Here is a 27040-nt window from a genome sequence, read left to right on the forward strand (position 1 = left end):
CCCGGATTCAATTCCCGCCTCAAGCGACTGACTGTGTGGAGTTTGCACGTTCTCCCCGTGTCTGCGTGGGTTTCCTCCGGGTGCTCCGGTTTCCTCCCACAGTCCAAAAATGTGCAGAGTCAGGTGAATTGGCCATACTAAATTGCCCGTAGTGTTAGATTAAAAGGGGTAAATGTAGGGGTATGGGTGGGTTTCGCTTCGGCGGGTCGGTGTGGACTTGTTGGGCCGAAGGGCCTGTTTCCACACTGTAATCTAATCTAATCTAATCTAATTTTGGGCATAAGCCCTTCATCAGGAATGTGTGGCGGTGGGGGAGGGAGGGGATGGGTTGGGGAGGAAGGTAGCTTGGAAGGTGATAGGTAGATGCACTTGGGGGGTGATGGTAGTAGAGTGGAGCAGATAGGTGGGAAGAAAAATGGACAGGTGGGACAGTTCAAGAGGGTGGTGCTGAGCTGGAGGGTTGGATGAAGAGGATGGTTGTCAACTGCAGGAAGATGTCAATAATTTGGTTGAGCTGGCAGAAAAGTGACAAATGGAATTCAATCTGAAGAAGTGTAAAGTTATGCAGTTGGGAAAGGCAAACAAATCAATGTGTTCTGGTGCAACTTGACAAACCACCAGAAGACCCAGGTACAAGTTACAATCATTTATTCCAGTTAACTCAAAAACACCCAGTTTTAAACAGTCTAAGACAGTACTCAGCAAAGTCAAAAACACTCATTCTTTATACACCTTAAGTCACACATACATACATCAGTGTTTCCTGTGAAGAAGGACATGGAAGCTAAAGAATGTAGGGAAGTAGATGGTGACATCTTGAAAAATATCTATATTACAGAGAAGGAAGTGTTGATGTCTTGAAACACATAAAGGTGGATAAATCCCCAGGATCTGATCAGGTGTACCCTAGAACTCTGTGGGAAGCTAGGGAAGTGATTGCTGGGCCTCTTGCTGAGATATTTGTATCATCGAGAGTCAGAAGTGAGGTGCTGGAAGACTGGTGGTTGGCGAATGTGGTACCACTATTCAAGATAGGTGGTAAGGACAAGCCAGGGAACTATCGACTGGTGAGCCTGATGTCGGTGGTGGGCAAGTTGTTGGAGGGAATCCTGAGGGACAAGATTTACATGTATTTGGAAAGGCAAGGACTGATCAGGGATAGTCAACATGGTTTTGTATGTGGGAAATCATGTCTCACAAACTTGATTGAGTTTTTTGAAAAAGTAACAAAGAGGATTAATGAGGGTAGAGTGGTGGACATGATCTTTATTGACTTTAGTAAGGCGTTCGACAAGGTTCTCCTTGGGAGACTGGTTGGCAAGGTTAGATCTCATGGAATACAGGGAGAACTATCCATTTGGATACAGAACTGGCTCAAAGGTAGAAGACAGAGGGTGGTGGTGGAGGGTTGTTTTTCAGACTGAAGGACTGTGACCAGTGGAGTGCCACAAGAATCGGTGCTGAGTCCACTACTTTTCATCATTTATATAAATGATTTGGATGTGAACATAGGAGGTATAGTTAGTAAGTTTGCAGATGAGACCAAAATTGGAGGTGTAGTGGACAGCAAAGAAGGTTACCTCAGATTACAATGGGATTTTGATCAGATGGGCCAATGGGCTGAGGAGTGGCAGATGGAGGCTAATTTAGATAAATGTGAGGTGTTGCATTTTGGGAAAGCAAATATTGGCAGAACTTGTACACTTAATGGTAAAGTCCTGGGGAGTGTTGCTGAACAAAGAGACCTTGGAATGCAGGTTGATAGCTCCTTGAAAGTGGAGTCGCAGGTAGATAAGATAGTGAGGAAGACGCTTGGTAAGCTTTCCTTTATTAGTTAGAGTATTGAGTAGAGGAGTTGGGAGGTCATGTTGCGGCTGTACAGGATGTTGGTTAGGCCACTTTTGGAATATTGCATGCAATTCTGGTCTCCTTCCTATCGGAAGGATGTTGTGAAACTTCAAAGCGTTCAGAAAATATTTGCAAGGATGTTGTCAGGGTTGCACGGTTTGAGCTACAGGGAGAGGCTGAACAGGCTGGGGCTGTTTTTCCTGGAGTGTCGGAGGCTGAGGGGTGACCTTATACAGGTTTATAAAATCATGAAGCGCATGGATAGGATAAATAGACAAAGTCTTTTACCTGGGGTGGGGAAGTCCAAAACTAGAGGGCATAGGTTTAGGATGAGAGGAGAAAGACATAAAAGATACCTAAGAGGCAACTTTTCCACACAGAAGGTGGTGCATGTATGAAATGAGCCGCTGGGGGAAGTGGTGGAACCTGGTACAATTGCAACATTTAAAAGGCATTTGGATGCGTATTTGAATAGGAAGGGTTTGGAGGGATAGGGGCCAGATGCTGGCAAGTGGAACTAGATCAGGTTGGGATCTGTGATCGGCATGGACGAGTCAGACTGAAGGGTCTGTTTCCATGCTGTACATCTCTATGACTCGATGACATATCTTGGTCAATTCTAGTCTTGTCAATTTACAATCACATGTTAAATTGATGTCTTGGCATCAATTCACTTAGTTCCTCTGCTCCATACATCAGGCACTACACTTTATCCATCCAAGGACACACCCATCCTTATCTCGGTGATTATGCAGTCTGGACTGTGTCCTTGTTTTTATTATCTAGTCTTTGTCCTGGCCCTCTGCCCTAGTCTAATTCTTTATCTTTCTAGACTACTTTTGCTCATTTTTTTTCTGCTATTTTCTGCTTACAACTTGTTTTACTGAAAGACACTTCGAACTAAAACCATTCAATCATTTCAGTCCCCCCTTTTAATTCTTTCCAATCCCAAAATATCCAACTTTGCGTTGTTGCCTTTCTCCCTTTATACTCTGCTGCCCATGAATCCTGGCCAAGCTTCAAGCTAAGAATTGGAAATGATTATACCATCTCTACAGGCTCTGTAACATGGGCTCTTTCCTTATCTGTCGAGCCACCACATTCCCCAAATCCCATATTCCTTGCCATCTTTTGTGTGTCCTCCTTTGTGGGTAAAGCAAATAGATTAAGTACACAACCAGTACTAATTGGGTGATAACCAAAATATGGGATGTGATCCTAATTGATGTGTTTCTGTACATTCTACCTCCAACGTCACAAGCTATTCCCACCAGGTGGTGGTGTCTGTTTCCTCTTTAGCATCAGCCAATGTCGAGTGCCCAAGTGAACTTAGTGTCTAATATGTCCTGTGCACATGCTGGGCCTCACTTCAGTCAACAATGGGATTTCATTGGAGAAATAGCTCAGAATCTGTTTCAGGTTTTTAATACTTTCTGTCACCTCTCAGTTAATTGTTTTTCTCCTGGAGATTTTCACCAGTTCTACCTTTCCCACACCATCTAATACCTGTGGATAATATAGGACTACTACAGGACATGATTGATTGTTCACACATTAGTACTTTTCTTGTGATGTGATAATGCAATATCTCTTTGTACAGACATAGGTTACAGAGATTGGTTCCATTGCAGACTATATAGCATCCACTGCGTAATTAGCTATTGCATAAGATCTGCACCTTCTTTCTTTTGTGTCATATATCAGATGTGAACTCACTACCGAAGAATTTACTATACTGCAAATGTCTGAATGGCAGTTATCACATCACCGTCTATTTCTACGGCATGAGGTACAGTACCTTGTAATAAAACCCCATAAATATACCAATATTTGCTACTCCATGTTAAGCCCCTGTGCTGACAATCAGGCCTGGTACCATGACTGGTTAAAAAGATATGCATGTTTGTATACAAAGAGATATTGCATCAGCCTTGCAACTTTTTCTCCGATTTTCCCATGTTTGTTCAAGTTCCCATGATCCAAAGATGCTTGAGATGTCATTCCTGACTGCAGAGTCCAAGAGATTTTTCTCTACATTAATCAACCTGTTAGTGGTCCATATATGACTCTCTAATACATTGCCCAAGCTCTGAATTATCCATATCAGCTTGGTTAACTCTCTTGTTAACATTCCTAGTTTGCTGACCTGGTCACTAAACTATTTAGGCATGCAGACCACTCTTGGGCTTCACAATTAAATGTTTCTGTTATAGTCAAGTATGCAGCAGTCAAACTGTCATCATCATACTTGTTGGCGTATTGGAGAAGGATCCAAGTGTTACTGGAGTTCAGTCTGTAAACTTTCAGCATAGAACAGCAACCTCATTACTCATTCCTTCTCCTTCCATTTTCCTCAAAGTTAAGGAAACTGTTACAAGTCATGCACAGGAGCTGGTTTACCAGAAGGTTAAGCTGCCCATGGTCCAGGCAGAAAGCAGTTCCATTGTACATTAACAGTCATTTATTGACAGGTACTCAAGAATTACTGGTGAGTCAGATAGTTAGTATCCCCACAATATATATGTAAATGTCATTAACATGATTCAAGTTCTTCTGTGACTAATTATTCTGAAAAACATCAATCAGTTTATGACTTGCTTCAATTGCAACTAGTGCTTCCAGCACTCCTTCCTTTTCGTATCTACACATCCATAAGTATTTCGAAGTATTATCTCATAAGGTTTTATCCACTTCAAGGCAAAACCTGATTTTTCAGTTCACATTCACCATCACCTTCCCCCACACTGCTTAACCAACCTGCTCCATTCCCACCTCTAGTTCCATGTTATGTATGATTTGTTGATCACAAAATTGTCTTAATCCATGCAGCTGCTTGCACAGCTCTTTCACAAACTGATTAACTTTCTCTCTCATGGGCATTGCTTCCTCAATACCAAGCAGTTTACCCAGCAGTCTTATTGTCCATCCTGTCGTTAACTCATATGAAGTAAATCTGGTTACCTTGCTGGGTGTTGTCCTGCTTTCTGAGCCTCAGTTTTGATGGGTGACTGTTTTCTTGGGGAATGTTCTGACTCTGACACATGAACTGATGTAATCTTGACCCTTGCCTGCAGGTTTGCCAGAACAATCTGCCCCACCAACAATGGCATTCTCATGGGTCAGTCTCTGTTTTGCTCAGCACAGTTAGTTTTAAAGGAATTCATAGGGGTACTGTCTATTTTGAAAGATCCTGCATTATTATCTTGCCATCTCAAGGACTAATTCATGTTTGTTTTATTCAAAGATCCATGGCAAGGCCTTCCTCCTGTCACTTTACATACCCATATCTGGAGAGGGATCATTAGCCCACCCACTTTGAAGGGTGGGTCTCACTCATCATTGCTCTTAGATATGTTACCCCCTGTTCCATGCATAATGGTATCATGTAATGTTATTTGCAAATCCAGATCTGTAATTGGGATAAATGCCACAGTTTTTATTAATATACTGAACTGTCATCCTCCCCCAGATCTGTCAGTAAACGTGAGGTCTCCCGTGGTGCAAGGGCCAGTGTAATCTATTCATTCCCTACTAAGCTTCTGAACAGGCTCTGTGTGCTGTCAGAAACTTCTGTTTTTGGACATTATAGGATATTTGCCTAATATCCTGTCCTTCTTTTGTCTCTTCTGGTGTGCGACCATCATTCCTTCTGTAGTTGGTCTTCCTGCCATTTGTACAGCAGTACTAGCCTATCCTTTCTTTAGGAGTTGGCAGTCTTGTGCAAAGAGATATTGGCTGCCACATCACAATAATAGCCCTTTTTGAGGATTTACAACTGCCACTAACCCTATCTTACCCCTGGTTTGGTGGGTCATCACATGATATCAATATACTTTCCACCCACCAATACCCTGTGGTGTTCTGAACTGAATCCTTTATTTAAGAACTTTTGAATATTTCATCATCATTCTTGGGATGTTCCTGCCTGAGAGCTGTACATAAGTTTCCCACTTTTGTTCAATGTGATTGAAAATCCCTGCAGTGCAAAAATAGGCCATTTGGCCCATTGAATCTGCACCAACCGTCTGAAGAGAATTCCACCCAGACCCAGACCCAGACCCAGACCCCAGACTCTCCCCATATTCTTGCATTTCCCATGGCCAATCCACTTAACCTGCACATTTTAGGTCTGTGGAAAGAAACTGGAGCATCTTGTTGAAACCCACACATTCACAGGGAGAATATGCAAACTCCACATAGACAGTTGCCCAAGGCTGAAATCAAACCTGTGTCTCTGGTATTGTGAGGGAGCAGTACTAAGCAGTGAGCTAACTACGATGACCGACTATTACCGGGAGTCCAAAATCAGAGGGCATGGGTTTAAGTTGAGAGAGAAAGGATTTAAAAAAGGGGTAACTTTCTCATACAGAGGGTTTGCATGTACAGATCAAGCTGCCAGAGGAAGTGGTGGAGGTAGGTACAATTATGACATTTAAAAGGTATCTGGATAGGTTTATGAATAGGAAGAGTTTAGAGGAATATGGGTCAAATGTTAGCAAATGGGACTAAGTCAGATTGGGATGTCCAGTCAGCGAGGATGAGTTGGACCAAAGGATCTGTTTCCATGCCATATGACTCTATGACTCGATCTACTACTGACTCCCGAGAGCTCTGTGGGAAGCAGGGGAAGTGAATGCTGGACCCCTTGCTGAGATATTTATCTCATCGATAGTGAGGTGCCGGAAGACGAGAGGTTGGCTAACATGTGCCACTGTTTAAAAAGGGTGATAAGGACAAGCCAGGGAACTATCGACCAGTGAGCCTGATGTCAGTGGTGGGCAAGTTGTTGGAAGGAATCCTGAGGGACAGGATGTACATGTATTTGGAAAGGCAAGGATTGATTAGGGATAGTCAACATGGCTTTGTGCATGGGAAACCATGTCTCATAAACTTGATTGAGTTTTTTGAAGAAGTAACAGAGAGGATTGATGAGGGCAGAGCGGTGGACGTGGTCGATATGGACTTCAGTAAGGCGTCGACAAGGTTCCCCATGGGAGACTGGTTGGTCAGGTTAAATCTCATGGAATACAGGGAGAACTAGCCATTTGGATACAGAACTGGCTCAAAGGTAGAAGACAGAGGGTGGTGGTGGAGGGTTGTTTTTCAGACTGGAGACCTGTGACCAGTGGAGTGCTACAAGAATTGGTGCTAGGTCCACTACTTTTCGTCATTTATATAAATGATTTGGATGTGAGCATAAGAGGTATAGTTAGGAAGTTTGCAGAAGACACCAAAATTGGAGGTGTAGTGGACAGTGAAGAAGGTTACCTCTGAGTACAATGGAATCTTGTTCAGATGTGCCAATGGGCTGAGGAGTGGCAGATGGCGTCTAATTTAGATAAATGCGTTTTGGAAAGCAAATCTTAGCAGGACTTATACACTGCATGGTAAGGTCCTCAGGAGTGCTGCTTAACAAGGAGACCTTGGAGTGCAGGTTCATAGCTCCTTGAAAGTAGAGCAGCAGGTATATAGGATAGTGAAGAAGGCGTTTGATCAGAGTACTGAGTACAGGAATTGGGAGGTCACGTTGCAGTTGTACAGGACATTGGTTAGGCCACTTATGGAATATTGCACGCAATTCTGATTTCCTTTGTATTGGAAGGATGTTGTGAAACTTGAAAGGGTTCAGAAAAGATTTAGAAGGATGTTGCCAGGGTTGGAGGATTTGAGCTATAGGGAAAGGTTGAATAGGCTGGTGTTGTTTTCCCTGGTACGTAGGGGGCTGAGGTATGACCTTATAAGATTTATAAAATCATGAAGCGCATGGATAGGATAAATAGACACCCTGGGGTGCGGAGTCTAGAATTCAAGGGCATAGGTTTAGGGTGAGAGAGGAAGATATGAAAGAGACCTAAGGGACAACGTTTTCATCCAAAGGGTGGTACGTGTATGGAATGATCTGCCAGAGGTGGAGGCTAGTACAATTGCAACATTTTAATAAAAAGGCATTTGGATGGGTATATGAATAGGAAGGGGTTTGGAGGGATATGGACAGGGTGCTGGCAGGTGGGACTAGATTGGGTTGAGATATCTGCTTGGCAATGACGAGTTGGACCGAAGGGTCTGTTTCCATGATGTACATCTCTATGACTCACACTTCTTTTGGCAGATGGACATTACATATGCCCATTTAGGCTCTCCTTTCAGAGCTTTAATCATACTGTTCATGAGAACCACCTATTCATGTGGCGGACTTTGTCTTTTCCATCTCAGCCCACTCCCCTGTTTTGAAGTCATCAGGAATTGTGTTCCACCAATCTCATTGACAGTTAGCTTTTATAAGGTGCATCTTTGGGAGTGCATGGAATTTCCTAAATTTAGTTCAGATCTCATGACTGTTGATCCAAGGCTTGAGCTGGGACAGTTCCTTGCATAGCATGTGCTTCTCGCCTGGAATAAAGAGGATATTCAGTCACAAAGTCTGTATCTTCCCCTTATTCTTCACTAGCAACCCACTCACCCTTAAGTTTCCTTCTTTTCAACTTAGTTTTTCAGTTGTTATAGTCATGTGGGCTAACGTTTTCTCAAATGATGATGCTGTGGGAGTCATGCTTTCATATGGGGTGGTTCTTTTCCATATTTGGCCGCTTCCACTTCTAAACTTCCCCAATCAATTTCCTCCTCCTTGTCAGTGATGGGCAACAGTGCTGCCACCAGCTGATCTTTTTTTCCTTAAGCGTTCTAATTTATTCACCTGCACAGTTATAAATAAAAAGTGTTAATTATTACGTTTTTTGTTCCTTTGCCTTATTTTGGCTTATCCATCAACTTTTCTGTTCCTTGGTGTCCCTTTGAGGTTCCACTCATTCTTCTGCATTTTCTTAATTATCTTTTTCTGGTGCTCGATAATGAAACTTGGAGAGTTCTATGGACCCCATCAAGGTCCACAGAACCCTTTGGCTCCTTCCTGTCTCCAAAAAATATCTTTTGTCTTTCTTTCCAACCTTTGCCCACATATATGATGTTTGTTTACCAACTTGTGTGTCTTTGGCTCATACAGTTCTGTTAAAGCTTTTTGGAGTCTGACCTTTCTGTATGGCATTGGCTTCCTAACCTGCCAGTGCAGTTCTGCCTCCTTACTCTGTGCCCCTGTTCTGAGTACGCCTTTAGATACTTTGGATCTCACCCACAATGATCCAATGAGGCTAATCGTTCTACCGCGGGGTGGTAAATCAAATCTTGTTTTTACATTCATTCACGGGATTTAGGTGTCACTGGTTGGGCCAGCATGTATTGGCCATCTGTAGTTGCCCTTGAAAACGTGGTGGCGAGTTGTCTCACTTCGGTACCGTGTATCCTGGAATGCTAAGCTACCAATCCTGCCCCCTCTCTCAGTGACAGCAATGACATCATGGCCCAATGTTTACGCCCTCAACTCATTTGCCTTGTTTGTCAGACTTCTTTCATTAAAATAAATACCATGCCAAACTCCCTTGTGCCTGAACCGGCAATAATTTCGATGCCTTTCTTACTCACTTGCTATCTCATCTCATTTTGGCTTTGCAACTCGACTTGCAGAATATTCTTTCAGGATCTACTCACCTGGCAAAAGCATCAGCAAATTTCCCAGAAGGATCCTGGTACCAGGCTGTTTTAGCTGCAACCCTTGTACTGGTCCCATTCTCCCAGAAATCTGAAGGCCTCCCTCTTACACCATCTCTGCAGCCACACATTCATCTGGACTAACGCATTTCTGTTCTCACAACCACATAGAGATTGCTAGTTATTGGGTCCTGCTTTTTATATCGACTTCCTAGCTTGCTAAATTCTGCCTGAATGACATCATCCCTTTTTCTACATCATCCCTTATTGGTACCATTGTGTGTCACAGTATCCATCTGTTTGCCCTCCCCCTTCAGGATGCCCTGCAGCTGTGCACTGACATCCTTGACCCTGGCACTAGGGAGGCAACATACCATCCTGAAGTCTTTCTGCAGCTGCAGAAATACTTGTCTGTTCCCCTTACAAGTGAAACCCCAACCATTATCGTCCTGCCTTTCTTTTTCCTCCCCTCATGTGCAGCAGACCCACTCACATACCATGAAGGTTCACACTGATTTCCCATGTGCAGTTATCTTCTCTGATGGTATGTAAACTGAATATCTATTAAAAATGGAGATGAGCAAAAGACACCCCTGGAGTACCTGCCTTCCTCTACTCTGTTTGGTGGTCATTCTTTCTTCCCCTGCAGTGTGACCACCTCACTGATAGTGCTGTCCACGACATACTCAACATTGTTGCTGGACACACTTCCTACTTATGTGGCCACGAGGGGCAACTAGAGCTTCCATGATTTGACACATAGCACAGAAGCAGCATATCACAAGTGCAAGCTCTGCTGCCACGACTTGCCTTAAGCTTTTCAGTTACTTCCCTTCTTTAAAGTATTAATTATAGATTTACAGAGTATAGGAACACTATACACTTACTTCCCTTACAGTAACTTTACTTCCCTTACTGTACTTTGCTTAATTATACTACTTTATTATATTGAATCTGACTTTTGCCTATTCTTGTGGTTTCTCAGTTAATCTCTTCTTAAAAAAAAATCCACCGCTTCTCTGTGATGTCACTGTTTGACTTGTTTTCCCAACCAATAAACCCTGAAGCTGCAACTATTAAATCCACTTACCATGTTGCTGCCTCCCTTGCTCTGCTGAGTTGAAGCTGATGTTCTGGAACTAAAATGACTGACCTTTAATAACCACAACCATCCATCTTTGTGCCAGGCTTGATTCCAATCAAAGGAGAATTTTCTTCATCATTCTCATTGCCTCCAGTTTTGCTCAGGTTCCTTGATGTCATTCTCAGACAAATACAGTCCTGATGTCAAGGGCAGTCACTTTCACCACACGTCTGGAATTCAGCTCTTTTGTCAATGATTGAACCAAATTTGTAATGGGCTCAGGAGCTTAGTGGGTCTCACAGAACCCAAACTTGGTCTCAGTGTTATTGCTAAGTGAGTGTTGCTTGGTCACACTGTTGAAAACATCTTGACAATAAAAAGGAAAACAAGAAATATGTAACAGGTATAAAGGGAGCAAAACAATGGAGGAGTATAGAAAGTGCAGAGTGGGAGTTCAAGCAAGTAGGACAACAAAGAGAGGGTTTGAAAAAATGCTGATGGGCAAGATGAGGGAGAATCCCAAGATATTCTACAAGCATATCAAGGGAAGAGAATAACTAAGGAAAGAGTAGGGCCTATTAGGGACCAAGGAGAAACTATGCGTGAAACTGCAGGACATATGTAGAGTGTTAAATTAAAACTTCACTTCTGTTTTTATTCGGGAGGAGGAGGCTGTTCGTACAGAATTTGAGAATGCTAAACAGAAGTCCTGGCATCAATTGAAAATTCGACTTTAGAGTAATGTCAGCAGGGAAACAGACCCTTCAGCCCAACATATCCATGCCGACCAGGTTTTCTCAGCTGTACTAGTCCCATTTGCCTGCGTTTAGCGCATATCCCTCGAAACTGTGATGTTCTTGAGCAGATAGATATAAGAACCAAGGAGCTATTGGAGGTTTTGGCAGATTTAAAGCGGTGATATCTCAATGTCCAGATGAGTTGTATCCCATGCTGCTATGGGAGATGAGGGAGGAAATTGCCCTGACCCAAATTTTCAAATCTCTGGCCACAGGGGAGGTACCTAATGTCTTGAGGATAGCTAATGTTTTCTAATAACAAGGGTGGTAGAAAAAGGTGAAGGAACTATAGACCAATGAGTTTAGCATCAGTGATAGGGAACCTATTGGAGAAAACTGTGAAGGACAAAATTAAACTCTGTTTTGAGAGACAAGTTTTGATCAGAGATAGTCAACATACTTTGTCAGAGGGAGGTCATGCCTAACAAATCTAGTGGAATTTTTTGAGGAGGTGACCACGTTTTTTGGGTGAGGGTAAGGCAGTTAATGTAACTTATTTGAATTTCAGCAAAGTCGTTGACAAGGTCCCACTTGGAAAGCTGATAAAGGCAAAAATCTTGTGGGATCCAGGGTAATTTGGCAAGTTGGATCCAAAATTGGGTGTGTGACAGGAGACAATGAGCAGTGGTGAAAGGCTGTTCATGTGACTGGAGCCTGGTGTGTAGTGGTATACCACAGGGATCAGTGGTTATTGTGTGTAATGTTCATAAAGATGTAGATGAAAATTTGGGGGTGAGTGGGGATGAAAAGTTAGATTGCAGATGTCACAAAAGTTGGCTGGGTAGTTCATCGTGACGAGGAAGGTGTCAGGTTGTAGGAGGATATGTATGGATTGGTCAGATGGGCAGATCAGTGACATATAATTTAATCCTGATAAATGTGAGGTGATGCACTTTGGCAGAAAGTGGCAGGACAGGTTAAGGGGGTATTTAAGAAGGTATACAGGATACTTATCTTTTTCAGTCATGATACAGAGGTCATGTTCGAAATATATGGAACTTTGGTTGGGCTACAGCTGAAGTACTGCATGCAGTTATTGGTCACCACGCTACAGGTAGGATGTGATTGCACTGGAGCGGGTACAAAGGAGATTGATCAGGATATTGCCTGGGATGGAGCTATTAAGAGAGGCTGGATAAGACACTGTTTTCTTTGGAGCAGAGAAAGTTGAAAGGGGATTTGATAAGGTGGATAAGATTATGACGGCCATGGACAGGGTGAATAAAAAGCAGCTTTTCTCCTTAGTCTTAGGATCAATATCATGGGGGCATAATTTTAAAGTGAAAGGCAGGAGATTTAGTGGTGATTTGAGGAAAACATTTTCACCCAGAGGGCAGTGGGGGTCCAGAATGCACTGAATTGAGGTGGGGAAATCTCACAACATTAAAAAAGTATTGGGATGAGCACATTAGGTGTCATAACATTCAAGGCTATGGGCTTAGTGTGGGAAAATGGGGCTAGTAGTATAATTTTGGCAGTACAGACTCAATGAGCCAATTCTATGACTGTCCATCACTTTGTTAATGATTGAGGGTAGACTGATGGGGACAGAAATTAATTGGATTGGATTTGTCCTGCTTTTCGAGTACAGGACACATGTGGGCGAATTTCCACATCATCAGGGAAAAACCAGTATTGCAGCTGTACTGGGTTTAAACTAGCTCAGCAGGGGGATGGGAACCTGTGGTGTAGTTCCAGTGCTCAGGAAGATGTGAGTAGGGAGGACATAGACAGGATTTCACATGGACAGTCACAGGATTGTGCTGGCAGACAGCAAGCTGGTTTGAAGTGTGAGTACTTTAACGTCAGGAGTATCCGGAATAAGGTAAGTGAGCTTGCAACATGGACAGGTACCTGGGACTTCGAACGTTGTGGCCATTTCAGATACATGGATGGAGCAGGGTCAGGAATGGATGTTGCAGGTTCCAGGGTTTAGATCTTTCATTAAGATCAGGGAAGGTGGTAAAAGAGAGGGAGATGTGGCTTTGTTAATCATGGACAGTATAATGGTGGCTGAAAGAACTTTTGACGAGGACTCGTCTACGGAGGTGTTATGGGCTGAGGTTAGAAACAGAGAGGAGAGGTCACACTGCTGGGAATTTTTTATAGGCTTCTGCAAATTTCCAGGGATGTGGAGAGAGGATTGGCAAAACAATTCTGGGTAGGAATGAAAGGAACAGGGTGGTCATTATGGGGGACTTTTAACTTCCCCAACATTGACCGGAAATGCTATAACTCTAGTACATCGGATGCATCAGTTTTTGTCCAATGTGTGCAGGAGGATGTCCTGACAGTATGTCGAAGGGCTGACAAGATGGGAGGCTACACTGGATCTGGTACTTGGTAACGAACCAGGCCAGGCATTTGATTTAGTGGTAGGTGAGCACTTTGGAGAGAGTGACCATTATAATGAGGGGGCATAGCTGCAAATTGAGGGGTGATAGATTTAAGACACAGATGTCAGAGGCAGGTCCTTTACTCAGAGAGTGTTAAGGGCGTGGAATGCCCTGCCTGCCAGTGTAGTTAACTCAGCCACATCAGGGGCATTTAAATGGTCCTTGGATAAGGATATGGATGATGATAGGATAGTGTAGGGGAATGGGCTTAGATTAGTTCACAGGTTGGTGCAACATCGAGGGCCGAAGGGCCTGTTCTGTGCTGTATTGTTCTATGTTCTATAACAGCTAGGCTTGGGGTGCAACAAGTTCTGCAGCATATCTTCAGTATTATTGCCAGAATGTTGTCAGGGCCCATTGACTGCCTTTCTTGACATCACATGGAGTGAACTGCATTGGCTGAAGACTGGCATCTCTCATACTGGGGACCTCTGGAGGAGTACAAGATGGATCATCCACTTGGTACTACTGGCTGAAGACTGTTGCAAAATACTGCAGCCTTACTAAAATATATTTATCAGTTTGGAGGCCTGGTCCCAGCAATGTTACACAATACCTTGCCAACGAGGCCAAGATTGCAGTGGTGCAAGCTGACAAACTACCAGAATCAATGTTACAATTCTTATTCAAGGGTACACAGAGGAATCCAGTTTTAGGCAGTTTAAGAAAGTCCTCTGCAAAGCCAGAAATACCCATTTTCTTTATACACCTTAAATTACATAAACATAGCATTACTCAATTCTCATCTTGTCAAAATGCTAAACAGAAGTCCTGGCATCAGTTGAAAGTTCGACTTTAGAGTCATATAGCAGGCGAACAGACACTTCAGCCCAACTTGTCCCTGCTGATCTGGTTTCCTAAACTGAACTATTCCATTTGCCTGCGTTTAGCCCGTATCCCTCTCAACCATTCCCATCCATGCACCTCTCCAATGTCTTTTAAATGTTGTAATTGTACTCACGTCTACCACTTCCTCTGGCAGATGTTCCATACACGCACTACACTCTGTGAAAACATTACCCCTCAGGTCCCTTTTAAATGTTTATCCTCTCACTTTAAGTCTATGCCCTTTTGTTTTGAATCCCGTACACTGGGGATAAGGCCTTGGCTATTCACTTTATTCATGCTTCTCATGACTTTATAAAACCTCCATAAGGTCACCCTTCAGTCTCCTATGCCCCATGGCAAAAACATCTCAGCCTCCTTATAACTGAAACCCTCCAGTCTAAGTAACATTCTTGTAACTCTTTTTTGCACCCTTTCCAGTTTAAGAACATCCTTCCACAGCAGGGCAGCCAGAATTGTACACAGTATTCCGAATGTGGTCTGACCAATGTCTTGTACAGCTGTAACATGACATCCCATCTCCTGTACTCAGTGCTCTGACCGATGAAGGCAAGCATGCCAAACACCTATTTCACCATCCTGTCTACCTGTTATGCCACATTCAAGGAACTATGTATCTGCACCCCTCGGTCTCTGTCTGACAACACTCCCCAGTGCTGTATCATTAACTGTGTAAGCCCCGCTGGTTTGTGTTAGCAAATGCCATACCTCACATTTATCTGCATTCAAGTCCATCTGCCATTCCTCAACCCACTGGCCCAGTTGATCAAGATCCCATTGTGCTTAGAAAATCTTCTTCACTGTTCCACTAAACCATCAATTTTGGTGTCATCCACTAACTTACTAATCATGCCTCCTATATTCTCGTCCACGTCGTTTATAGTTCACCTAGTTGCTGCAGTACGTCCGTCAGGAAATGTTCTTTGACCATCCAAGCCCTCCTTTACCTGGTTTGTGTTGCCTTCGGTCCGTTAGATCATCTCAACAATAATAATATCCGGAGCAAAGCTAGAGAAAACATCAATATTCAGGAGTCCTGCTGTTAGCTGACGTATTTGTATTTTAAGTTTTTTTTAATGAATCGGTCCAAAGGATCGTTCGCTCAGTAAAACCACACTCAATGAAACTATGAACGTGAATAAACTTGCTGCAATTGCAATCAAGAATGAACTCTGTTTCCCAGAATGCACGGAACACGGCAGCGTAAACAGGGCAATCTTTTCTCCTGTTCCTTTTCCGTGTTGGGTTGAGAAAGAAAATGCGGCCCCCTGCCTATCCGGCCGCATGCGCAGACGTTTGAAGCTCTCAAGTTTGAAGAACACACGGGATATTTTTGTTATATTTATCGTTAGAAGGGGTGACTTGTTTCTCCTTTTTTAAAATTATTCTCGGCCAGTATTTGACGCCTCGGGGGTTGGCTCTCAATATGTAATCGTGGGCGTTCACACCAGTGAAAAGGGAGTTTCAAAGGGGGGGGGGGGGGGGGGTTGTGGAAGAGAGACAAATCGAAATTTGTGTGTGTATATAGGTCAGCTGGCGACTGGCTCCCCCCGCCTCGATCCAGGGCGACCGTTGAATTTTCGCCTCGAGATCGCGCCGTCTTACTCTTGCGGCCCCCACCCCCCTCGTCTCGAGCCTGAGCCGTTGGTTGGCTGCCGTGTCCAGCGTCTCCCCGTTTGCTTTGCAGCCGAATGGTGTCCCCGGCGTGCGAGAGAGGTGAACGCGAGCACCAGCGACGACAGCAAAAGGGGCTGGTGGGGGTAACAAGAAAGGGGAACGATCACTTTGAAACTTTTGGGGAGGGAGGAGGGGTGGTGGGGGGCTGTGCGGATAAGAAGCTGTCGGCGAACGCTTTAGAAGTCGGACAGGGAGCAAAAGGCGGAGGAAGAGAATAATTTCAAGATCGGTCCTAGGAGTGGCGATCGAAGAAGAAAACGTCCAATCTTCTTACTGACTGGAAAAAGGCTGCGGGTGCGCGTCCGGGGGCCGGAGGCTGTACCATGCAGCAGCCACAACAACAGTACGATTTCTTCAGTGAGGACAATGCACCCAAATGGCGGGGTCTACTCGTCGCTGCTCTACGGAAGGTAAAAGTTATTTTGAAGCTCCAGTATGTGTTTATATTTGAATTATGAATTTGCGAGATTTATTGTAATTTTTTTTCCAAGAAATTCGAGGCTTGACGTATCGAACCATGGACCTGATGTTTTTGATATTTTAGAGGTGCAGTGAAGGATGCTAAAATGCCGTTTTACAGGCATTTTATATTAAATCAGTTAAATATTTCAGTAATAGGAACGGAGAACTTGTGAAAGGAACATGTTTCCTCTACCGTTGTCAACTGGTTTGACAAATAAGTTTGTTAATTTGGTGAATTTGACTTTTTTGAATCGTATTTTGCTGATTATGATATGACATTCTGTTCGGAAGCAACTTTTATTGTGTGCATACGATTTTTTGCTATTGGTTATCGCAGTTATTAGCTTTCGACATATTAAACCATAATTAAGTGAAGTTTTACCTGATATGTTTTGATCTTCTTCCCCCTTGTGGTTACTGTGTTGCAAATGACTTTGGGGTCGGGGTATTTTGGAATCAGTTGCAACATGGTGCATGTTCATCATGTGGTTTTTGCTTATGGGGTTTTGGACAGTGAACAGAATGAAAGTGAATGCGAGACTGAGATTTCAAGTTTCAAGCCTGTGTGCTGCTTTTAGTGAAAGGTTCGATTGAAGGCAAATTGTGGACTTTGTGACGTAAAAGGTAGCCTGATACCTGGAAGGGATTATTGGGCAAGTGAGATAGAATTGTCAACAATTTTGGTCAAGTAAATCTCGATTTTGAAAAAAAGAATGGAAATGACCAAGTATCTTCAGGATAAGCTTGATTCTTTTTTTTAATTTAAATCGGAAGAACTCTGGATGTTGGAAATCAGAAACAAAGACAGAAATTAATGGAAATGCTGAGGTTTGGCAGCATCTGTGGAGAGAAATCAGAGTTAACGTTTCAGGTCCAGTGATCCTTTGTCAGAACTGCTGAGCTTTTCCAGAAATTTAATGCTTGGTTGTCCTGACTCTGGTGAAGTTTTGTGAATTTTAAAAAAATATTAGTACTAGTAGTTTTTTGTGATTTCTGAAACACTCAAGTAAAATATCTGATCTAACTTAAATCACCATCTTTTCAGAGTGGGGAACACTTTGGAATATTGTAATTATTTGTCAGATAAGTAGAAAAAGCTGTACATTGATAAGACCATAAGACATAGTAGCAGAAATTATGCCATTCAGCCCACTGAATCTGCTCTGCCATTCAATCATGATTGATAAGCTTCTCAACCCCATTCTCCTGCTTTCTCCCCATTACCTTTATTCTCCTTGACAATAAAGAAATCTATCTATCTCCATCTTAAATATACTCTGACCTGACTCCATAGACCTCTGGGACAATGAATTTCATAGATTCGTGACTCTGGCTGAAGAAGTTTCTTTTTTACCTCCGTTTTAAAAGATCTTCCCTTTACTCTCAGGCTGTGCCCTCTGGTCCTAGTCTCTCCTACCAGTGGAAACATCTTCTGAGCATCTCCTCTGTTCAGGCCATTGAAAGATACAGAATACTCAATTAATTCCCCCCTCATCCTTTTAAACTCCATTGAGTAAAGACCCTGAGTTCTCAAACATTCCTCATGTTAAGCTTTGCATTCCTGGGACCATTCCCATAAAGATTGTAGAAAGCAGTTGTGTAATTAATTGCTATGAAAATAACTAAATATAAAGAACACAATTATTGCGTTGCTGCCATCGTAATACTTGATTATGCTGGATTCCAAGGTGGACCAGAAAGCCTGAGGACCTCTTCGGATATTGTGGACCAAACTGATGGTCTGAAAGAATAATTAGCGTGATTGGTGTAATTGTAAAAAAGGCTAACTTTTTGGCTTATTAAACAATAGAACTTCAATACTGTAGCTGATGCTGCATGTGGATGTACTTTGGGTTATAAACTGTTGCAAGGGGGAAGTCTCTCACCTGTTGTATCCAATTTAGACAAATAAAATGATGGGCTCCAGTATGTCCATTCTTGTCTTTTACCAAGCAGTGAGTCTGCATTTTAATCATCTGGGAAGTGAATTACCAAATAGTTTCTGGACCAACTGACACTATTAATTTTGTAAATAATTTTTCAAAACATGTTAAAATACTTGGATCTTACTGGAAATTGGAGGAATTTTCTCACTTTGGTTTCCAACAGAAATAGTTTTGAATTAAGATTTTTGTTATTCCCTTGTGAGACATAGGTGTTACTGGCTAGCATGTATTGCCTGTTCCTAATTGCCCTTGAGAGGGTGGTGATGAGCTGCCTTTTTGAACTGCTGCAGTCCATGTGCTGTAGGTTGATCCATGATGCCATAAAGGAGGGAATTCCAGGATTTTGACCCAGCAACCGTGAAGGAACAAATATAGTTCAGTCATGATAGTGAGTGCCTTGGAGGATAACTGCAGGTTCTGGTTGTCCCATGTATCTGCTGCCCTTGTACTTTTCTAGTTGGAAGTGATCATGGGTTTGGAAGATACTGTTTCATGATTTTTGCATTTCTGCAGTTCAGTTTGTAGATAGTAGCAGCATTGTGTACTGAGCATCACTGATTTGAGGGAGTGGATGTTTCTGATGTGCTGGCAATCAAGTGTGCTGCTTTGTCCTGGATGGCGTTGAGCTGCTTCATTGTTGTTGGAGCTGCACCTGTCCATGCTCGTGGGATGTATTCTATCACATACCTGACTTGAAGATGGTGAGTGAGGGAGTCAGGAGGTGAGTTAATTGCTACAATATTCCAAACCTTTGACCTGTGTTGTAGCCACCATGTTTATATGGCAAGTCCAGTGAGCTTCTGATCAGTGGTAACCACAGGATGTTGATACCTGGGGATTCAGTAGTAATAACACGGTTGAATGTTAAGGGGCCATTTTAGATAGTCAGTCATGCCTGACGTTTGTGTGGCATGAATGTTACTTGTCGGCCCAAGTCTGGATATTGTCCAAATCTTGTTGCATTTGAATGTGGACTGCTTCAGTATCTGTGTGGTTGTGCAATCACCATTTGCAATGTTCAACATCAGCGAACATCACTACTTTTGACCTTGTGATTAGAGAAAGGACATTGAAGCAGCTGAAGGTGGTTGGGCCAAGGATACTACCCTGTAGAACCTCAGCAGAGATGTTTTGGCGCTGACATGAACTGTCTCCAAAAAAGGTAAAGGCTGGCCCAGCCTCTTTTGACATGCTGTGATTTTTAAGGTGTGTCTGGTAGAGGACAGGAATGACTGGGAGGCTGTATTGTCTGTCTGCTTTGTGTCATCCACTCTCGTTTAAAAGGATTTGCCGATTCTCACAATTTCAGTCTGAGATCATGTCACTGAGCAATCATTTACTTCCAGGCTGTTGACCACAGGACTCTCTTTGAGCACTTCCTGGAAGAAGAAACATGAGCACATCTTGTCCTGCTCCATGGTCTGGCCCCTGGATCTGAAAATTATCTTGTTTTTGGCTCTTGACAATTCCACATCTTTTCTTCAAGATTTCCCTGGACCTCAACAAGAAAACCTCCTTGACGTCAACCTGCATTGTCTGCAGCAGGAGCTAGTTCTTTATGCGTTTCTCGAGTTTTGATAACTTTTTTCATCACTTCTGTCACCTTCTGAGTGCTTTTGTTGAAGATGAAGAACCTCTTGATGTTTCCCACCAGTTTGCTGGAGACTCTCAGGGATTTTAGTCCTCTAATGTTTTTGGGCAACTGAGAATGGACTAGAATATTTTCTGGGGTCAAAAATTTCATATTCAGCTTGCATATTTTAGGTCTACTTCAGTGTTACACTATGAAATTTCTAATAGTATTGTCATTCTGCGAAGAGTGATCAATTGACCTTTTTAAGATTTTGGTTATTTCTATTGTAATGACAATTTATATTAAACGTAGTGACAATTGTTTCAGTTGTCTTAATTCCTGTTTGGTGTATCTTATGGTGATCCTGATTATGAAAGAACATGTTTTATCATGCAAAGTTAGCTACTTGAACTTTTTGGAGAGATCAATGCAGCTATCTCAGGGATGTACATTAAGAGCCATATAGTGTTTGGCCTATATATTTCAGAAGTTGAGAATGGTACATAGCCTTATTTTTGAAAGAGTAGAGGATACTTTTCTTTTCCCAATGAGTGATTACTATGACTCCATTAAGTTCTTGAACTGGTCAGTGAGTTTTTCTGAGTTGATATTCAGAACACTGATCAGTCATGTTCCCTGACCTTTATTTGAGATTGCATGAACTGTTGCTATCTTCAACTGCATTCTAAAATTCCTTCCCTACAGGTCTTCATCTCCACCTTGCTTCCTTTTAAGGAACTCCTTTAAAACCTACACCTTCAATCATCTTTTGTCACTTGCTGTAATATTTCCTAAGATGGCTCTGTCATGTTTTGTTTTATAGTGCTGTGTGGAAGTGCCTTTTGGATACTTCAGTATGTTAAAAGATCCCAGTTGTTGTTGAGGTCCAGGGAAATGTGCATAATAGCTGTGGAGCCATGATCATGGTACATTTTCTGGGGTGCTCAAAGTTAAGACAACTGACTTCTGTGCCAACTTGGGAGGCTGAAGTATTCTAGGAGTTCCATCTTTGGCCATCTAATAATAATTGTTTTTAGGTGGAATGACCATAAAGGGATTCAATAGTATGAGAGGCAGTAGTTGAGTTAGTGCTAATTACAGCCTTTTATGTAACGGGAGCACTGTTTTGTCAGCGTTCCAGTTGTTGACCTTGATGTTATGGTTTCTAACACTGAAAACTTTGTAAAGGTAAATTTTTCAGCTCTGTGAAGAGGCAGTTTAATATTACATTTCTGGCATAGGAGATCTGATAAAGTGAGGTCAACCACTGAATTTTTTTAATTGTGGTCATGGAAGATGCTGAGGTGGATTGGTTTGAGTTTTATGTAAATAAGAGACATTCTGAAAATTCAGCTAATGGAGCGACTTGAAATTTTGAGTTTTTTTTTGACTGGATGTCCTACTTCAATTTCTATAGAGTCTGTTCCTCTATCAAGGAGATTATGTTTGATCTCCACTCTGTCTCAACTTAACTTTCCTGTCTTTGCCCCATCTCATTGATTCCCATATTGATTGAGAATCTGTCTATCTCAGCCTTTTAATATCCTTAATGACGCAGCCTTGACAGACCTCCATGGTAAAAATTCCCTAGATAGACAGACATTCTCCTGTGTTTTTAATGGGTAATCTTAGTCGAGATTGATCTCTAGACTTTCCTATATGGGGAAGCAATCTTTCAGCATCTACCCTGTCAAATCCCTGAAGAATCACGTATCTTTTAATAAGATTGCCATTATTCTTCGACACCACAGCAAGTAACAAACCCAAACTACTCCTTCTTCTCATGAGAAAATCCATCCATACCTGGAGTTAACTCTGTCAACCACCTTCCCGTGTCTGTGTGGATTTCCTCTGGGTGCTCAGGTTTCCTCCCATAATCCCAAGATGTGCACTTTGAATTGGCCATGCAAAGTTGCCCACCTGTAGTGTTAGGTATATGAGTCAGGAGTAAATGTAGGGGAATGGGTTACTCTTCGGAAGGTCACTACTATCAAACCGGCAGACAAGGGAGGCACGGTGGTAGTTTGGCGCACCGATCTTTACATTGCTGAGGCTAAACGCCAGCTCGCGGCACCTCCTCCTACTGACCCCTTGACCATGACCCCACCTCCCACCACCAAACCATCATCTCCCAGACCATCCATAACCTCATCATCTCACGGGATCTCCCATCCACCGCCTCCAACCTCATAGACCCACAACCCCGCACCGTCCGTTTCTACCTCCTGCCCAAAATCCACAAACCCGACTGCCCCAGCCGACCCATTGTCTCGGCCTGTTCCTGCCCCACCGAACTCATCTCTCATACCTCGACACGGTCCTGTCCCCCTTAGTCCAAGAACTCCCCACCTACGTTTAGGACATCACCCACGCCCTCCACCTCCTCCATGATTTTCACTTCCCCAGCCCCCAGTGCCTTATCTTCACCATGGACATCCCATCCCCCATCACGAAGGCCTCAAAGCCCTCCACTTCTTCCTTTCCCGCCGACCCAACCAGTACCCTTCCACTGACACCCTCCTTCGACGGACTGAACTGGTCCTCACTCTGATCAACTTCTCTTTCCAATCCTCCCACTTCCTCCGAACCAAAGGAGTAGCCATAGGCAGCCGCATGGGCCCCAGCTATGCCTGCCTCTTCGTAGGATATGTGGAACAGTCCATCTTCTGCAGCTACACTGGCACCACACCCCACCTTTTCCTCCGCTACATCCATGACTGTATCGGCGCTACCTCGTGCTCCCACGAGAAGGTTGACCAGTTCATCCACTTTACTAACGCCTTCCACCCAGACCTCAAATTTACCTGGACCGTCTCAGACTCCTCCCTCCCCTTCCTAGAGTTCTCCATTTCTATCTCGGGCGACTGACTCAACACGGACATTCACTATAAACCGACCGACTCCCACAGCTACCTAGATTACACCTCCTCTCACTCTTCTCCCTGTAAAAACGCCATCCCATATTCCCAATTCCTTCGCCCCCTCCGCTGCATCTGCTCCCAGGAGGACCAATTCCAATACCGAACAACCCAGATGGCCTCCTTCTTCAAAGACCGCAATTTCCCCTCTGATGTGGTTGACGATGCTCTCCACTGCATCTCCTCCGCCCTTGAACTCTGCCCCTCCAATCGCCACCAGGACAGAACCCCACTGGTCTTCACCTTCCACCCCACCAACCTCCAGATACATTGGATCATCCTTCGTCATTTCTGCCACCTCCATACAGACCCCACCACCAAGGATATATTTCCCTCCCCTCCCCTAGCAGCGTTCCGGAAAGACCACTCTCTCCGCAACTCCCACACCCCCCACCAACCTAACTCCCGGCACCTTCCCCTGCAATCGCAAGAAATGCAAAACTTGCCCCCCCCCCGCTTACTTCAAGGCCCCAAGGGATCCTTCCATATCCGTCACAAATTCACCTGCACCTCCACACACATCACTTACTGCATCCGCTGCACCCGATGTGGCCTCCTCTACATTGGGGAGACAGGCCGCCTACTTGCGGAACGTTTCAGAGAACACCTCTGGGACACTCGCACCAACCAACCCAACCGCCCTGTGGCTGAACACTTTAAATCCCCCTCCCAGTCCGCCAAGGGATGAATGCAGATTCCTCCAGCCACAAGGGATGAATGCAGATTCCTCCAGCTTCCTCATTCCCCCCCCCCCCCCCCCACCTTATCTTAGTCCCAACCCTCGGACTCCGCACCGCCTTCTTGACCTGCAATCTTCTTCCTGACCTCTCCGCGCCCACCCCCTCTCCGGCCTATGACCCTCACCTTAATCTCCTTCCACTTATCGCATTCCTAACGCCCCTCCCCCAAGTCCCTTCTCCCTACCTTTTATCTTAGCCTGCTTGGCACACACCCTCCTGAAGAAGGGCTTATGCCTAAAACGTCGATGCTGCCTGACCTGCTGCGCTTTTCCAGCAACACTTTTCAGCTCTCATCTCCAGCATCTGCAGTCCTCACTTTCTCCTGGAAGGTCAGTGTGGACTTGTTGAGCCGAAGGGCCTGTTTCCACACTGTAGGGAATCTAATCTAATTAACCTCTGGACTGTATGCAATGCCAGTGTATCTTTAGACAAGGGGACCAAAGCTTGTCACTATATACCAATTGTGGCCTGACTTGTTAAAACAAGACATGCCTATTTTTATACACAATTCTTAATTTTGAGCAAAACAACATAATTATTTTCCTATAAAGTAGTCAAATGTAACACTTACCACATTTTCTTGTCCTTTTTTTTTGCAACTTCGGCAACATATTATTTGCCATTTTCATGGTTATTGTATAGCTAGTCAAAACATTTAAAACACTTTTTTTGCCTAATCATCAGGGGAAGAAGTAAGTTAAGGGATCTTTTTGTTAATACCACCATGAAATTGCACTGTTGGATTTTATTTTTGTGTTTTTGGAGATTGGTGGGTTCGTGTAAATTTTGAAGTAGAACTAATGAACAGACAATGTCTGCAGTAAAAAACCCTCCCTTTTTTTGGTTGATTCTGCCCCTCATCAATGGTAATCTTAGAGATTGAATAAAGACAGTTATATGGAAAGGATGTTACATTATGAATAGGAAGATGCTGTGGGTTGTTATGATAGGGGACAGAATAAGTGGCTGTAAGGTTTAAAATGTTTGACAACATGTATAAAGATTCTCAAGTCTGCAACCTTATTTAACTTGGTTATTAATGCTGACATTAATTATTATACTCTACTTTTGAAATTAGCAAACAACAAGAGATTTCCCATTCTCAACTATAACTTGTTTGTTTTTCAATATATCTTTGTGCCAAGACGGCTCTAATGTTAAAAGAACTTATTCAGGTCGAAGTCTAACTCGTGGAAAGTCTCTGACCTCTGTTTGACATCTGTTATGCTATGATAGTTTGAGATCTGGGGCCAGTCACATTTGCCAGAATACAAGTCCACACTGACCTTCTGAAGAGTAACCCATTCCCCTACATTTACTCCTGACTCATGTACCTAATACTATGGGCAATTTTTTGCTGTACATGACCTTAGAAAGACCTACATCACTTCACAGTTTAAGATACCCATAATTGCAGTATATGAAACGCACAGCGATCTGATAATGGCCATGTAATTTTTATTTTGTGGTGCTCATTGAGCAAGAACCTACCTGCACTTTGTAATAGTGCCATGCGATTGTTTTTGCATCCAGTTGAGACAGCAGATGGAGTCTTAGTGAAACATTTTGCCATTGAGTGAACTCTTTCCCCCAGTACTATCGTCTTCCATTAATGTCACAATGGAGTTTCTAGTTTGATTTTTTTCTGTATTGAAGTCTATGTTTTGGGACTTGAACCTATGGTTTTCTGGTAAAGCAAGGATTCTACAAATGCAATCATTGTTAACATCTGAACACAATTGAATGCTGCATGGTGCATACACTAGTCATTATTTTTAACCAGTCCTTAACCTGTTAAATTGGTTCCAACGTGGACCATAACATTTTACTGCATGTCCTCACTCCTCCACAACATTTAAGGAGATATCACATAATTGGCTACCTAAATAGATGGAATCATAATACTACAGTTTGCCTGTATTAAGTCTAACTGCATGCAAAATTACCACTATTGTACACATTCCCTTCTCCCCCCAAAAAAGACTGATTTCCTTCTTAGGATCAACCAATTATGGTGTTTTCCACCCTGTGCTTGTCCTCCACAATTAATCCACTTAGTTCGTTGTATTCATGAGCCCCACAGAATGCAGTTCAGTAACAAATTTCCACTACAGAATGGTCAGTTCAGACACCAACATCGAGATTGTACTTCATGGACTCAATTTTTTCCATTCGGTAGTGGAAGAACTTCAAATACTTGAGGGGATCCATTATGGTACCCTTCTTTGAACCTCTATGTTGCAAATCTTCCCTGGACTACCATACCTCCATGTCAGGCTGTCTAACTTTACAAACCTAAATCTTCTGAACTTGAATTTGCATGTATACTGAGCTTTTTCATGATTTCCATCTCTTCAAAAAACTGTCCAAATGCCTCTTAATGCTGAGCTTGTGCTGTGGAATTCAACTTCAAAGTCGTCATCACACTGCACTCCTCGTTCACTACCACTACCCTGTAGCATCTGATGACAGTGTGTCATTAGATTATATTCGATTCCCTACAGTGCGGAAACAGGCCCTTCAGTCCAACAAGTCCACACTGACCCTCCGAAGAGTAACCCACACAGACCCATTTCCCCTCTGACTCATGCACCTAGCACTATGGGCAATTTAGCATGGCCAATTCACCTGACCTGCACATAGTCATAGAGATGTACAGCATGGAAACAGACCCTTTGGTCCAACTTGTCCATGCCGACCAGAAATCCCAACCCAGTCTAGTTCCACCTGCCAGCACCCAGCCCATATCCCTCCAAACCTTTCCTATTCATATACCCAACAAAATGCCTCTTAAATGTTGCAATTGTACCAGCCTCCACCACTTCCTCTGGCAGCTCATTCTGTACACGTACCACCCTCTGCGTGGAAAAAGTTGCCCTTTAGGTCTCTTTTATATCTTTCCCCTCTCACCCTAAACCTATGCCCTCTAGTTCTGGACTCCCCGACCCCAGGGAAAAGACTTTGTCTATTTATCCTATCCATGCCCCTCATAATTTTGTAAACCTCTATAAGGTCACCCCTCAGCCTCCGACGCTCCGGGGAAAACAGCCCCAGCCTGTTCAGCCTCTCCCTATAGCTCAAATCCTCCAACCCTGACAACATCGTTGTAAATCTTTTCTGAACCCTTTCAAGTTTCACAGCATCTCTCCAATAGGAAGGAGACCAGAATTGCATGCAATATTTCAACAGTGGCCTAACCAATGTCCTGTAT

General features: G+C 43.3%; 2 protein-coding genes across 4 annotated transcripts in view; one reads left to right on the forward strand and one right to left on the reverse strand.

The window, feature by feature from the left end:
* The window catches only part of LOC122553002 (retinol dehydrogenase 13-like), a 92962-nt gene extending 77360 nt beyond the window's left edge, over positions 1 to 15602 (reverse strand). The window contains exon 1 of the mRNA XM_043696392.2: positions 15461 to 15602. The gene's annotated coding sequence lies outside the window, so the exon portion shown is untranslated. The remainder of the gene's footprint in view (positions 1 to 15460) is intronic.
* A 287-nt stretch (positions 15603 to 15889) lies between these two features.
* The window catches only part of sos1 (son of sevenless homolog 1 (Drosophila)), a 301150-nt gene continuing 289999 nt past the window's right edge, over positions 15890 to 27040 (forward strand). For all 3 annotated transcript variants that reach the window (XM_087991552.1, XM_043696383.2, XM_043696384.2), the window contains exon 1: positions 15890 to 16600. Coding sequence is in view for 2 of the 3 variants with exons in the window: in XM_043696383.2 (XP_043552318.1) it covers positions 16514 to 16600 (87 nt within the window). In the remaining variant the exon portion in view is untranslated. The remainder of the gene's footprint in view (positions 16601 to 27040) is intronic.

The sequence above is a fragment of the Chiloscyllium plagiosum genome, unplaced genomic scaffold (assembly GCF_037043375.1).
Source record: "Chiloscyllium plagiosum isolate Xiang-an unplaced genomic scaffold, Cpla_swu_hap1 HiC_scaffold_10, whole genome shotgun sequence".
NCBI classification, from domain to species: Eukaryota; Metazoa; Chordata; class Chondrichthyes; order Orectolobiformes; family Hemiscylliidae; genus Chiloscyllium; species Chiloscyllium plagiosum.